Source organism: Hipposideros armiger, unplaced genomic scaffold, assembly GCF_001890085.2.
Source record: "Hipposideros armiger isolate ML-2016 unplaced genomic scaffold, ASM189008v1 scaffold_8, whole genome shotgun sequence".
NCBI lineage: Eukaryota > Metazoa > Chordata > Mammalia > Chiroptera > Hipposideridae > Hipposideros > Hipposideros armiger.
This window is the reverse complement of record NW_017731358.1, coordinates 7,562,382-7,576,523: the sequence shown is the minus strand read 5'-3', so window position 1 is coordinate 7,576,523 and position 14,142 is coordinate 7,562,382. Positions and strand designations below refer to the sequence as shown.

Here is a 14,142-nt window from a genome sequence, read left to right as displayed (position 1 = left end):
CACATGCAGCCCATGACTGAGAGACTAGAAACTTCAATGCACATGAGACAGACTGAGAACAAGACATGTGGAAAGAAGAGCTGATGGACAGATAACAATATGTTAGAAAGTATGCAGGACCTCAGCAGACTGCAGTGAACCATGTACATAGTACCACCAAGTCATACTGTCAGGCCTTCATGTGATTTATAACCCTGCCTAGGCTTTATAATTCTTTCATGGCAGATGTAAAAGCCTCAGGCTCAAAAGTTCCTGCAACTCCCCTACAGGACAACTTTACAAAACAGTGTTTTCAGTAATACCCTAAAATATAGCGAATGACAGCCAATTGTTGATTATCTACCTAATATGATTAACTAATTACCACTATGCTAAAGACCACAGGAAATACAAACAAGTATTAAGACATGACACTTATTACAAGGAGCTTGCAATCTAGTTGGGTTAATAATAAATAAGAGTATAGAAATTAAACACACATAGACACACACAATAAAGGCATTATGGGACAAATGAAAAGTACTAGGAAAGTACAAACAGAAGGTAATAGACAATTAAGTGATCTGAAAATGTAACCAGAGGATTTGACCTCTGGGGTGACTTTTAAAGAGTGGGAAATATTTGCCCCCAAGAGGAAAATTGAGAGGACATCTGGTTGACAGGATGATAATAGAGGTAAGTAAGAAGTACTAGATTGGATTATTGCATAATGAGTAGATCAGTTTGGCTGGAATGAAAAGTATAAGTAGCGGAGCAGTAATAGGGAAGGCTGAGAAAAAAAGCTAAGGACAAATTATAGGGTCTTAAATGCCAGACTAAGAGGTTTGAATCCTAAGCCTCATCTAGAGATAGTACAACTTTTAAAGTTTTTTGAGTAGTGCAGTAATAAGAAAGCCGTTTCAGAAAGATTTTTTTCAGCGGTGGTATATACAATGTACTGGAGAGGCGACAAACTGGGATCAATGATATTAGCACAGTTTATGGGTAAGATATTACAGACTTATCCTAAGATGTAGACGATGAAAAGGAAAAAGATATTTGAGGTACATTATGAATAAAAAAATGATAGACCTTGATGATTAAATGAAATAAAATCATACACATTTATAAGCCTTAGGAAACAGAAGAATATTACTATGAGTTATAGAAATATGGGAATTTTTAAAAAGCTGGCATGGCTTGTACATATCCAACAGACAAAAATGTGGAATTGGGGTTGAGAGATACAAAGTTTAGTCCCTAGTGTTTATAATAGATAAGAATAGTAAGGCAATTCACTGATTGAAACATAGTTAATTCAGGTTCTATCCTAATAGCCTCCAGGAAAAAGATTTTGATTTAGAAGATAATCAACACCTGAGTGCTTTAAATTACAGCTTTGAGGTATACACTGCCCTGATAAAAAACTTTTGCATTTACATTCTGAAAGTAATGACAAAAGATCAAGTTTCTAGAACAAAGTCAGCTAAACTCTAACTACTTTAAAAATATAAACAAATATACAAATTGTGTTGATGTCAAAGCCATAGCTGAAAGGAGGCGGGGTTGTTCAGAGTACAAAAGGCAAGATTGTCTACAAATATTGGATATTAAGTATAATATAAATGAACTCATTACCTGCAAAGGAAAAGAAAAGTTTGTATAGACTTTAGACTTTACAGTGAGGAGAAATGATCTTTTCACTAGGGCTAATCTTAAATAGTAGAATTTTCTGATTCTGGGCACCGGTCACTTTTTATAGTGGAAAAATCCAGCCTTCTGAAGCTCAATTAATTTATTTCCTACTTGGCCTAAGTACACGGGCTTGACAGAGTTAAGAGACTATCAAGAAAGTGAAGACAGCAATGTCACAAAACAGAATCCCCTGACAACCTGGCTTGGCTCATGTAGTTCCAATTTTGCCTCTGAATCTTGGTGACCTGGAAGTTTTCAGAGTAAGACCTGGATTAAACTACTAGTTCTTACTAACTGAAGCAAAATTTAGCATTGGAGGTCCTCCTTATCTTTCTCTGACTGAAAAATGTTGGGTATTTAAGTGGGTAAATGGCTCAGTATGCAAATAAAACTTTACTAAACAGTCATTTAAACTATTTAAATTAATCCTTCTTACATTTAACTTGTTTTGACAAATTAGGGTTGAGATGAGCTGAGTCCTCTCTACCACTAATTCTGAGATTATCTATTGCTGAATTGTCACTATAGGAAGGCAGGGAGTGATCCCTATACTTCCAGTTAAACTAAAACAAATTCTGGAAACATTACATGTGTGTTGTGTGTAAAAACATAAAATAGCTCTCTATTTCTTAGTTTCTTTTATAACCAATGGAGTTTTGTGCAGAGGAAATTTGTCATTTTTTTAAAAATGGTAATGGCAGCTTAAAAAAAAAATTTAAATAATGTTTCTGTGTTCCTCTAAGACCAAACAGAACCTGTGGGATATGAAATACTGTCCCTGAGTGCCCAGGTAATATATTTAATAATTTGTTTATCCTTTTCTATAGAACTAAAAATCAATTTAAATAAAGGTTCAAAAACTCTCAAGCGAAGATCAGAAAGAGAAAACTAGACACTCACTAGTCGGTCTCTGTCATTTTGGAGTGATGACATAGCTTTTTTTAAACTCTGTACTTCAGCTGGACTGGCTGCAGACTGGGCTGCAGACCTCTGCTTCCCTTCCTCTATCTTGCGGAATTTCTCCAGTTCATTCAACAGGTGATCTCTCTCACTCTGTAGACTGGCCATAGCCTTGGAAAAGGACTGCACTTGGTTGTAAGAATCTTCTAGCTGTGAAGACAAGTGAAGCAGTTGCTTATCTTTTGATAGAAGCTGCTGGTTAAGTTTCTCAAGGGGAGGCAAGCTGTTCTCCTCAGTGGAATTCACTGGAAAGGCAGCTTTAGAAACAAGAACCTCTCTCTCTCTCAAGGGGCCCTGTTCTTCTTTGAGCTGTGACAACTCCTTCAGACTGGCATCATATTTCCTTTTCAGTTCATCAAGCTCCTCATTGGCATGATCTCTACTATTTTGTAGGGAACTCATAGACCTTCCAAAAGACTGGATTTGTGCTGTGAGATCTTTATTTTCTTTGGTAACCATGAGTAATTTCTGCTCCATCTCCACCAGATCTCTTGCTAGCTCTGCCACCCTCTCTTCTGCTGTTTCCGTTTCATTTCGCATTATCCCTGCATCATGATGAAGATGCTTTAATTCTTTCTTCATTTTATCTTCAATCTCGCCTACTTTCTTCGCAGCTTCCATCTGAACATGAACCAATTCCTCTTCTAGTTCTGTCATTCTCTTTTGAGAGGAAGAAAGAGTAGTATTTAATCTCTGTACCTCTTCTTCTTTTACTTTTAATTGGGCCTGAAATAGTCCTAATGTACCTTCTTCTTGCAAGGCTGTCAACTGTCTCTTTAGTTGAGATACAGATACTTTCAAGCTCTCAATCTCTTTAGATAAACCTTGTTTCTCGTCCTGGAGGGCAGCAGAGGACCTCTGCATATCCTCCTTTGCTTCTTCAGACTCCTTCAGCTTTTCTTCCAATTTAGCACATTCATTTTTTAGCTCCTTATTCTGCTTAAGTTGAGCTTCAAGGAGTTGTTTTTGCTGACAGTCCTTTCTTGTTATCACTTGGTTCAGGTCTTCTCTATATTGGATCAGTTCTGCATCCAGCTTGGCATTCTCGGAATTAAGATCATCCATATGGCTTCTCAAGCATCGCATTTCTTCCTTAAGCCTATTATTCTCAGCAGCAGCCTCTTGGATGAGTTGGTCTTTTTCCAAGATTACAGAGAGATGTCTCTCTTCCAGCTGCTGGTAGTCACCTACTATGCGGTCTCGGTCATCCTGGAGAGAAGACATGGATTTAACGAAGGAATTCAACTGAGCCTTCTGCTGCATATTTTCCTTTTTGATAGATTTCAGTGTTTCTATGAGCCGACTGGTTTTGTCAACAGCCTTTTTGTTCTCTTCTAAGACAACATTCTCCTCTTCCTCCTGGGACAACAGGTTTTCCAGTTCCTTCATTTCTTTATCATGTTGCTGATGCAGTTCAGCAACAGCTACTTGGATTGCCTGTTCCTTGGCAGAGAGCAGGCTTATAATTTTCTGCTCTTTCATGTTTATTTCTTCATGCAGCCTACTGGTCAGTTCTCTGGAGGCCTGAAGATCAGTCTCTAGCTGTTCATAACTGAACTTACGATTTTGGATATCAGCCTCTTGCTGCTTTATGATCCCTTCCAAATGTTCTTTATTTTCCTTACTGTTTTCTAAACAGTTATTTAAATCAGTCAACTGGTCTCTGAGACTCTTAAGTTCTGATTCTAATTTAGCTAATTCATTCTGAGAATTATGGTATAGATGTTGAGTCTCTTCTAGCTGAGACAGAAGTTCTTTGTTTTCCCCCTGTAGAGTATCACAGGCCTTCTGTTGAAGCTGGACCTCTGTCTGGGCCTTGGACTCCCAAATCTGTTTGTCATGTTCAAGTCTAGAAAAAAAGAGAGGTCATACATTACAGATTCCAAGGAAAAACTACTTGATGCCTGCCTAAGAAACACATAGTACAACATGTACTCAGGTCTACAAGTGAATATTCATAATTAAAGGTGTTCATCTCTCTAATGAAGAGATATTAGTTGTACTGAATGCTCTGTATTAAAGGTATACTGCACCTATGATTCATTGAAATGAATCATTTAAATTATTTATTTAAATGATGAACTCCAAAGTATGTTGCTTATTTTACTGACATGGTTTTGGACACCCTTAGAAAGTATTACTTTCTCCTATTTTGCTTTACTTTGCTCCAGACAAGCTGGAGCAAAGTAAATGTTTGGCCCCTTAAAGGAACAATCTTGGTGTGAGAGACAATAAGGAAACCCATCTCAGAGCAGGGTACTAGTGTGGGGGACACTGTTAGTTCTTGAACTTGAAAAGTGATATAAAATTGAAGTGTGAGGAAAATAACTCTAACAGACATAGGCAGTATGAATTGATGTGGACTATGAGGAGAGAAAAAAGGCTATCATTTAGGAAGCTAAGAAAATGATTTGGGGGCACTGTGGTACAAATCCAGATAAGAGGAGTGGAAATGGAAATGAAAAGAGGGAGAAATCTGGATCTCTCAATTGAAAGATGGGAAGAGACAGATGTGAATTTTTCATGTTAATACAGTTGTAGCTGAAAGTCATCTGGGAAGGGGGGAGGAGGAGGATGGGAGGGGGAGGGGATGGGAAGAGAGAGATGACTGAATATATCTTCTAGGGGAATTTAAGCCAAAGTCAGTCCCATAATATTAAAAGAAACAGTGACCGTTTAAACAGAGACTTTCCTTGCTTCAACTACCTTTGGAAGAGCAAAAAAGTTATTACGCATTTACCTGGAAATCTTGATCTTCATTTCCTCCATATGGATGGACATCTGCCTAAGCTGATCCTTTAGAACACTGCAGTTCTCCTCTTTGAGTCTAGTTTCTTCTTCTTTGGTTTGAATGGCATCACTGAACTTCCTCTCCCATTTCTTGGCTTCATCCATCACCCTGTCCCGATCATCCTGGAGGGAAGACATGCTCTTCGTGAAAGCTGCAAGCTGGGCTACAGTGCTGTCCAGGTTTTCCTGAAGTTGCTTAACTTCCTTGTCTTTCTTGTTCAGAGTAATCTGAATCTCTCCAAAAGTCTCTTCCAAGTGACCTTTCTCTCTGCGTAAAGCATCCAGCTTCTCCTGCATATTCTTCTTCTCTTTCAGGTGTTTCTCTTCTACTTGCTCCAGTCTTCGCTCAAGATCTTCATCCTTTTGTTTCATTTGGCTTTTAACAGATTCTTTATTTGACTGAAGTTCCTTTTTCAACTTGAGATTGTCCGCTAGGACCCTTGCTGCTTCACTTTGGGTGTCGTCCAGCACTACTTTGAAGCTAGCTAATTCTGTTTCTGCCTTCTTGCGGTGTTCATTGGCTTGAGCCAGATTTTCTTTGGTTATCTCCAAATCTTTCTGGGACTCACTCTGAACAAATTCTAGGGCTTTAACAGTTCTCTCCAGAGCACTGATTTTCTCTTGGTACCTGATGCAGTCCTTCTGCAGCTGCTTTACTTCTTGTTGCTTTTCTTTTAACAGCTCCTGAAGTTCCTTTGCATGGCTCTTATTACTAGGTCCTTTCTGGGCACCTTGTATTTTCTCCATATATTCCTTTCGTATTTCTGTTTCCACCTGAGTTTTCTCCTTGACCAACTGCTGCTTTTCTTCTTCCAATTCACTCACACATTTTTTAAGGTTCTGCATTTCAGATTCCAGTCGCTCATTTTTTATTTGGGCATCTGTAACATCCTGATAATAATTCCCGATGCTTCCATTAAGTTCTGCTAATTGATTCATAAGCCTCTCTTCCAAATCATCTTTCTCTTCTTCGGCTGTCTCCTTGAGCTTGGTTACTCTGGCAAGTTCTTCTTGGGTTTGCTGATTTAATAGGTTTATTTTGGTTACTTCATCCTGAAGCATTTTTAGTTCACCATCCTTTGCTGATATTTGACTCAGTAAAGCATTTCTCTCATTTTCTAAAATCTGGCTCAATTCCTTTTCTTTCTGTTTCTCTTCTTCTAAGTCAGCAATTCTTTCTTTGAGCTGATCAATCTGCTGTAGATACTTATTAATTTCATCATTGGAGCTGACATTCTCACCTATATCAGGCTTGACACTGGTCTCTGGCAGAATGGATTCTGAACATTCACGCCTTGCACTCATACTCAAAGAGTCTTGCTTGTTAGCCTCATCTGGGGTAGGCTGTGCTGCCTCTTCAGTGACGTGCATTTGTTTATCATGTTTCTCAGTGGCCTCTAGGCTGGCTTGTTTGGACATGCCACCTTCTATCTCATGTTTTAAACTTTGAACTTCTTCACTTAGAGAGTCTTTTTCAGTCATTAAGGCTTCAAACACTTCAGAAAGGGTTTTATACTCTGTTTGGACCCTTTCCAGTTCCTCCTTCATGTTGGAATTGGAAGAAAGAAGTTCTTCCATACAGACTTTAGATGTGCCTTCTGCAGGGTGTACTTCCGCTCTAAGCCGGTCATTCTCTTCTTCCAGCTCTAGGATTTTCTGCTGTTTAGATTTAGCAAACTTTCTCATCTTTTCTTTCATTTCCTCCATTTCCTGTTGGGCTTCCTGCAACTGCTTTTCCACTTCTTTCTTGTTTGCTTCTGTGCTTCTTAGCTTGCCATACAGTTCTTGCTTCTCTTGCCTCACGGTTTCCACCACATGCTGAATCCTTTCTGCCTCATTACTAACATTCTCATAGGACTGCAGAAGAACTTCATACTCTTTTTGTAACTCTTTGTGTTTCTCTTGCCACTCAGTGCTCTCCGCAATCTTAGAACATTTCAAAGATTCAATTTCCTTCACTAACTTGTCTTTGTCTTCAGTAAGACCCTCCAGAGCCAATTTCAGACTTTCACAAGAACCAGTGAGACTCTGATTTTCCATTAAAGATCTGTCCACTTCTGTAATGAGTTTGTCTCTTTCTTCCTGAAGAAGAGCTAACTTGCCTAAGAACGTATCTTGCTCTTTATTTTGAGCAGAAACTTGCCTTTCCACATCTGCCAGAGATGTAGTGAGATGTTCAATGGTATCTCGGGCCAAAGACAACTCCTCTTGGAGACCTTTGTTTTCTTTTAGCACTTCTTTTCGGGAAATGAGGGCAGCCTGCAGTTTCCTCTGTATTTGTTGCTTTGCTTTATTTTCTTCTCCCATCTCTTCTGGTCTTTGCTTCATCTCACAAAGTTCCTCCTGTAACTGCTTTATCTTCTCATCCTGTTCTTTGGCCTGCATTTCCAGCTGTGTATGCAGAGCCTTAATTAAATCCTCTTGTTCTACCATCTCTGTTTGTACTTTAGTAAGCGCTTCTTCTTTCTTGCTAAGCTGTCCAGAAAGGTATCTAACTTCTTCTTCCTTTTTGCTTATGAGTTTTTGCAGTTCGTCTAGTTCAGGCTGTAAGTTTCTTAAATGTTTTAATCCAGCGATTTCTACTTGGCTGCTTTCCAATTTCTGCCTCAGGCTTTCTGCGCGGGCTTCGGCTTCTTGGGACGCTGCCTTCAGACTTTGGATTTCGAAACCCTGTTTATTTATCTGCTCTTGTAATTGAGATACCTCTTCTGATTTTTTAGTAAGCTCACTTATGGTAGAATTAACCCTCAATTCTAACTCCTCTTTCTCAGCCTCTATTTCTTTGAGCTGGGTCTTAATCTGGGCAATAGAAGTATTGCCCTGCAGAGCATGTGCGTCTCCAGAATGAGAAGCCCGGTCTAGGCACAAGTTAGACTCTGAAACAGGCTGGGCAGGTTGCTGCTCCGTGGCTTTGAGTAAAGGGTCTTCTAAACCTTGAGTGGCAGAGCCTCGTAACTGCTGCTCAGTGTCTAGAAGCTTTCTGTCTACAGGCTCCCGTATTTGAATCTGGAGTTGCCTTAGCTGGTCTCCAATGTTTTCATTTTCCTTGTTTTGCTCATCAAACTGTTCTTGCAAGCGATTATAGTCATCTTTCTGTTGCTTTAGCTCCTCCCTAAGATGTCTTTCTTTCTCCTGTGCCTTTTTTAGAATCACCTTGCGGGAGGTTACCACTTCCTGTAGCTTCTTTTGAAGTTGCTCCTTTTCTTTTTCAAGGTCCATTATCTTTTCTTCCAGCTCTGCTTTCCAGTGTTCTACAGCACCTGCATCAGGTGGGCTGCTCATCACTATTTCTTTTCCAGGTGCTGCGGCATCTCCACCACCTGCATCCTTATTACCTGTGGTTAACTTTTGGATAATTGCTTGGTTTTCAATGATTTCTGCTTGGAGCACATCTATTTGGTTTGCTTTCTCTTGCAAGTTCTGATTCATCTCTTTGAGCACAGCTTGTAACTCTTCTTCAGCTGCTGCCTTTTCTTCCAAATCCTTCCTTAAATGCTCTAGTTCCACTTCTTTCTCATATATTGTCTGTTTTAAAGAAATTTCTATTTCTTGGTATTTAGAAGTCACACATTTTTCTGAGTCTTCTTTACTTTCTTTATCTTCCTCCATTTCTCTCCTCTCACTCCCATTGATTGGAATCTCTTTTCCGGATTCGTCTTTCACTTTGGCCAATTCCTCTTCTAATTTACTGACTCTCTGTAGAAGTTCCTTTCTGTTAATAAGAGCTGCCTGGAGCTTTCTTTTTCTCTGCTCACTTTCTTTCTTTACAAGGTCCAATTCATGCTGAAGGTCTTTATTTATTAGCCCTGCCGAGCTCAATTCATCGTAAGTCTGTTTAAGGCCAGAAACAACTTCTTTATCTTCTTCTACTTGCTCTTTTTTTGCCTCTTCAGCTCTGGATAATACATTCAGCTGTTCTTTAAGAGTCTTAATTTCAACCCCAAGAGAAAACTTCTCTTCATTAAGCTGAACCATTTTCTCCGTCATACTTAAGCTGATTTCTGTCACTTGCTGATCCTTGTCCTCGACCGTTTGTTGAAGGGTTTCCACATCTTTCTTTTTCTCTAGTAAGAGTTGATCCATTTTTGCTATTTCCAGCTCCTTCTGTGAAAGAGTCTGTTTAAGCTCTTCCATCCTATTTGAGATATCCCTCACACGTTCTGCCCCCTCAAGCACTTCACTTTCCTTCTTCTGCAGCTGGTTTTGCAGGCTTTTCATCAGTGTACTCTGCTCAGAGAACTGAAGCTGCACACCATCCAGTTCATTCTGTAAAACTTCAATTTTCACATCTTTTGATTTGGCTTCTATGCTGAGACTGTGGATCTGTTCAGTAAGCAAGTTGTGTTGATTAGTCTGACTTTCATAGTCAAGCCTTCTTTGCCTTTCTGCTTCTGCAAGGTTCACTTTCAGTTGCTGTACCTGAGCCCTCAGTTCCGTTACTACACCAAGTTCCTTCACCTGAGAGAGAAGCTGGTCTCTTTCTTCAGACAAAGCAGCGAATGCACTGTTGGTGTCTTCAGCATTTTTCTTAAAATCTTCAATCTGCTGGGTTAGGCTGTTTATTTCCTTTGCTTTATCATCTAAATTTTTCTCATAGGTTTCTTCTGCTTTACGTAAGTTTATCTCAAGCTCCAAAATTTGACTTTTTAGCCTTTCCAATTCATCCTGGTGACACTGACAAATACCTGGTACAGCATAAGGGGGTTTATCAACATCATCCTGCTTTGCTAATTTCAATTCCATTCCAGTGTCACTTAAAGATATTTCCTCAGATGTTCTATTTTGATGTTCAGTGCTCATCTTCTCTTCTTTTTCAGTTGTTGGAAGACTGCTCTCTTCATTTGATATTGGAGGAAAATGCTGCCCTGTATCTTCATGCAATTTTTTCATCCTGACTGGAGGTATTCCTTCACCCTCTATCTGTTTCATTTCTTTGTCGTCAAGGACATCAGGGTCCCCCTCATCCCTTTTGCCCTGGAGCTGCAGCTTAAGAAATGCAATCTCCTCTTGAGCTTCTTTCATTTCCAACAATAAAACTGACAGTTCTTTATGTTTCTGAAAAAATGTATTCTCTAGAACATCTTGTCCACTTTCCTCAGCAGAAGAGCTGCTCTTGTTGAGCCTGGTAGTATCGACCATGCTGATCTGATTTTAAAATAAGAAAGAAAGACAAAGCCTCAATCAAATGTTTTATAAGACATAGCCAAACTAAAAACTGGTATTTTGTGCATTTTCCAAAATCTAAAACTTTTTAGTCCAAACCTCCTTCCTACCATAAAACTACTAAATACTTTTAAAATTGGTTTTTATTTTCCAAATTGGACCTCTGAGAGTGCCCTGTCAATTCTGCACTGAGGTCAAGCCATATTCATAAGACCTAAGGAAACCTGGAACTGTTTTCTAGACATTCCTTACTTGGAAAACTTTATTTCTTCAGATTAAAATACTTAACATGTTTGTCCCAAGAACTGCTTCAAAATTAAAAGAGAAGCAGGAAATGAATTAAACTTTTGTTTCATCCCATACCAAGGAGAAAGTTATGGGATTCATTCTTCTAAACTAGCCATTGAAATGAGAAATATTAGATAAGAGAGTCATTAACAGGCAAGTAGATTAACAAACAAGTACAATAAGTCCTCACAACGTCATGGATAGGTTCTTGGAACTGGGATGAGAGGACATATAAATAGAAATCATAGGCTAATCGATACAAACAAGCATTACATTCCTATAGCATCTCATCAACTATTATAAAGAAATGACTGTGTGAAACCACATTATTGGAGGACCTGCTGTAGACTGGGATATATTAACCAGGATCAGATAATCAAAAAGGAGTTCTGCTGGGGCCTGTGTATGAAACTATGGACTTGTTTGACAAAATACTAACCAAGTTACTATTACAAAGATTACTATGTTAAACTGCTCAATCCATACAAATTATTTCCATAATTGTTTTCTAGGGAAATAAAATCAATGAATCTCATAATAAATATAACAGTATTTCATTAAATGAGTTTGGGGACAGTGTATACAATGAAATCTCCATCTCTGCTAATAGCACCTTTTTTTTTTTCTCAGAAAAAAATTTCTAATTTGACAAAAGAAAAAAAAACAAAACCCATAGGATAGTCAAATAATGTAGTGGCCAAGAATATACGCTCTGTAGCCTGACTGCCTGAGTTTGTATCTTAGCTCTGCCATTTACTAGCAGAAGCTGGCACAGACTAAATATTCAATGAATATTAGCTATTATCATTACCAGGCCCTGCTGAGTAAGAAAAAAAAGAATCATTTTAGAATTATTTGTTATTTTAAGAAAAGTCATTTCATCAGTTTTTATAAGCATTATTTTATTTTTTGTGACACTACTCATTTATAACTCTTTACTCTCTGTGTTATTCATACTCATATATTTCTAGAGACCAAAACTGGAAACAGTCTTTAGCACAGGGAAAAAATTCCTTCATAATTTCTTCATGTCACATTGCTACTTATCTATCCCTATATACATGAAAGATCTGATACAGCCAAGGCTTCACTTTGCCAGAGACTTCTATGTAACTAACTCCTTTTTTGTTCTCTCTTATCACTAAGTATTATTTCCTCTTTTCTAACTATCAGTCATGCTACTTCACTCACTCCCTTCCTTTAGCCATGCCCTCTGCTGCTCCCCATGATATCTACAGAGTTTAATAACCTGTCAATGTCATCCCCCAAGGAGAGGGCAGAGAACCAGAGAACTTAGCTCCTTGTAGGCACTCTCATTATTCTTTTCTCTTCACGCTAGTCTACCTCTTTCAGCAGAGCTTACGCTTTCCATGAACCTTTCTTACTCACTCTTTCTTATACTAAAGGATTATCTTATTCACCCTTCCTTTTACAATCTGTGTGGTTTTCCACTTTCTTTTCTATTGTTCCCTGTTTACTTGTTCTCCCTTCTAGTTGTTTTGTTATTCTTTTTCTTAACAGATTTCCATATTTCTTATCTGTTTTTTTTTTTTTTGAGTTAAATTATCTTGTTCTCACTAGTCACTACAGCTAAGCATCTTAAAACATTAAGCACCCTCTTGGCCAAACAAGATTCATTTTTACTCTGTCAGTGTCCTTATAATGCTGTAATTTTCAAAATTTAGCTCCTTTTGACAATTTTGTGAACAGAGCATCCATGGCCCCATCAAAGGTATTGAATATAAGTGCGGTAGCTACTTTTGTTGTCAACTTGGCTAGACCACACTACCGACACTTGGTCAAACATTACTCTAGGTATTTCTGTGAAGGTATATTTTAGATGAGATTAACATTTACATCATAAACTTTGAGTAAAGGATATCATCCTCTATAATGTGGGTGGGCCTCATTCATTCAGTTGAAGGCCTTAATCAAATGAACGACCGACCTCCAAAATGAGGGAATTCTGCCAACAGATTGCCTTCGGACTTGATCAGCAATTCTTCCTTGGGTCTCCAGCTTGCTGGCCTACCCTGTATATTTTGAATTGCCAGCTTCCACAACTACATGAGCCAATTCCTTAAAATCTTACTCTATATGTGCATTTCCTATTAGTTCTGTGTCTCTGGAGAGCTCTAACAGAATAAGTAAGCAGATACTTTGTTAAGAATTTACATTATTTTTCAAGGTCATTTGTGACTCTATCACTGACTTCTTGGCTGGAAGAACATAGCCAATTAAACATAAGAAAGCTAATAATAATCTTATATATGCAGAATATTAAGGAACTACACATTTCTTATAGTAATTTTAAGGTTACAAAAAGCACTATTGTCCAAAAACACCCCATTTTAATATAATCCTAAGTGAAACTGCCAATTGATGGAAGAGAACTAGAGATTTTATCTTAAAAAAATCCAAATATTCAGAAACAAATGAGAATAAATGGATCTTAAATAGATCTCACCTTCTAGGTAATGTAATTCTATATCAACATTAGAAAGTTGCAGAAATGTTTAGTTTGAGGCTAACTCCTCAATCTAGTTCACATTCTGGTTATTTTAAGAACACATCACTTACCTCACTTATTTCTCTATCTGCCTCTCCAGTTCTATTCTGAGCCTCCAGGAGAGTAATCTTAGAAGATAATTTTTCTGAAAGTCACAAAATAAAGATCCTTAGAAGATATATGTAGACAGTTGGAAAAAACAGAGTCATGAGGCTGAGATGCATAAAATAAGAGGAAAGAATTAATACAAAAGAGTTTGGGGGAGATAAAAGGCTTTTTTTTTAATTAAAAAGAAATGTCAAAAGAAGATGTAAAATAAAATGGTACTATTAGGTGATGATAATTAACCTGAATTAATTGTTAAATAAATAGTGGAGGGCTTTAAAGTAGAAAGATACCAGAGCATGTGACAAGAAGCAGCTATTTTTGTTACATAATTTGGAACTTTTAGGGCAATAAATTTGCCCAAATTTATCCATAATCCTACTGTGTTCATAATACACACCTTGCATTAATATAGCACTTATAATGTCCTCAGTGTTCTTTCACATATGTGCATAAAGACATCAAACTTTAGCACTAGAAGGAGACTATCCAATTTTCTCAGTGACCATATGAAGAAACAAAGAAATGACATGACCTACAGCTAGTTCATGGAGAGCTGGGATCAGAATCCAGTCTTCTGAGTTCTAGCCCACGTTCTATTGTAATTCATATATCTAAATAGGGTAGTAGTATCTTGAAGGATAAAAATATTA

General features: G+C 38.0%; 1 protein-coding gene across 6 annotated transcripts in view; it reads right to left on the bottom strand.

Moving 5' to 3' along the window:
- Positions 1 to 14,142, bottom strand: part of GOLGB1 (golgin B1) — a 79,131-nt gene that overhangs the window by 19,847 nt on the left and 45,142 nt on the right. For all 6 annotated transcript variants that reach the window (XM_019652848.1, XM_019652855.1, XM_019652829.1 and 3 more), the window contains 3 exons: positions 13,456 to 13,529; positions 5,375 to 10,569; positions 2,575 to 4,483 (listed from right to left, as the gene is read on the bottom strand). In XM_019652848.1, the coding sequence (XP_019508393.1) occupies positions 2,575 to 4,483; positions 5,375 to 10,569; positions 13,456 to 13,529 (7,178 nt within the window). The remainder of the gene's footprint in view (positions 1 to 2,574; positions 4,484 to 5,374; positions 10,570 to 13,455; positions 13,530 to 14,142) is intronic.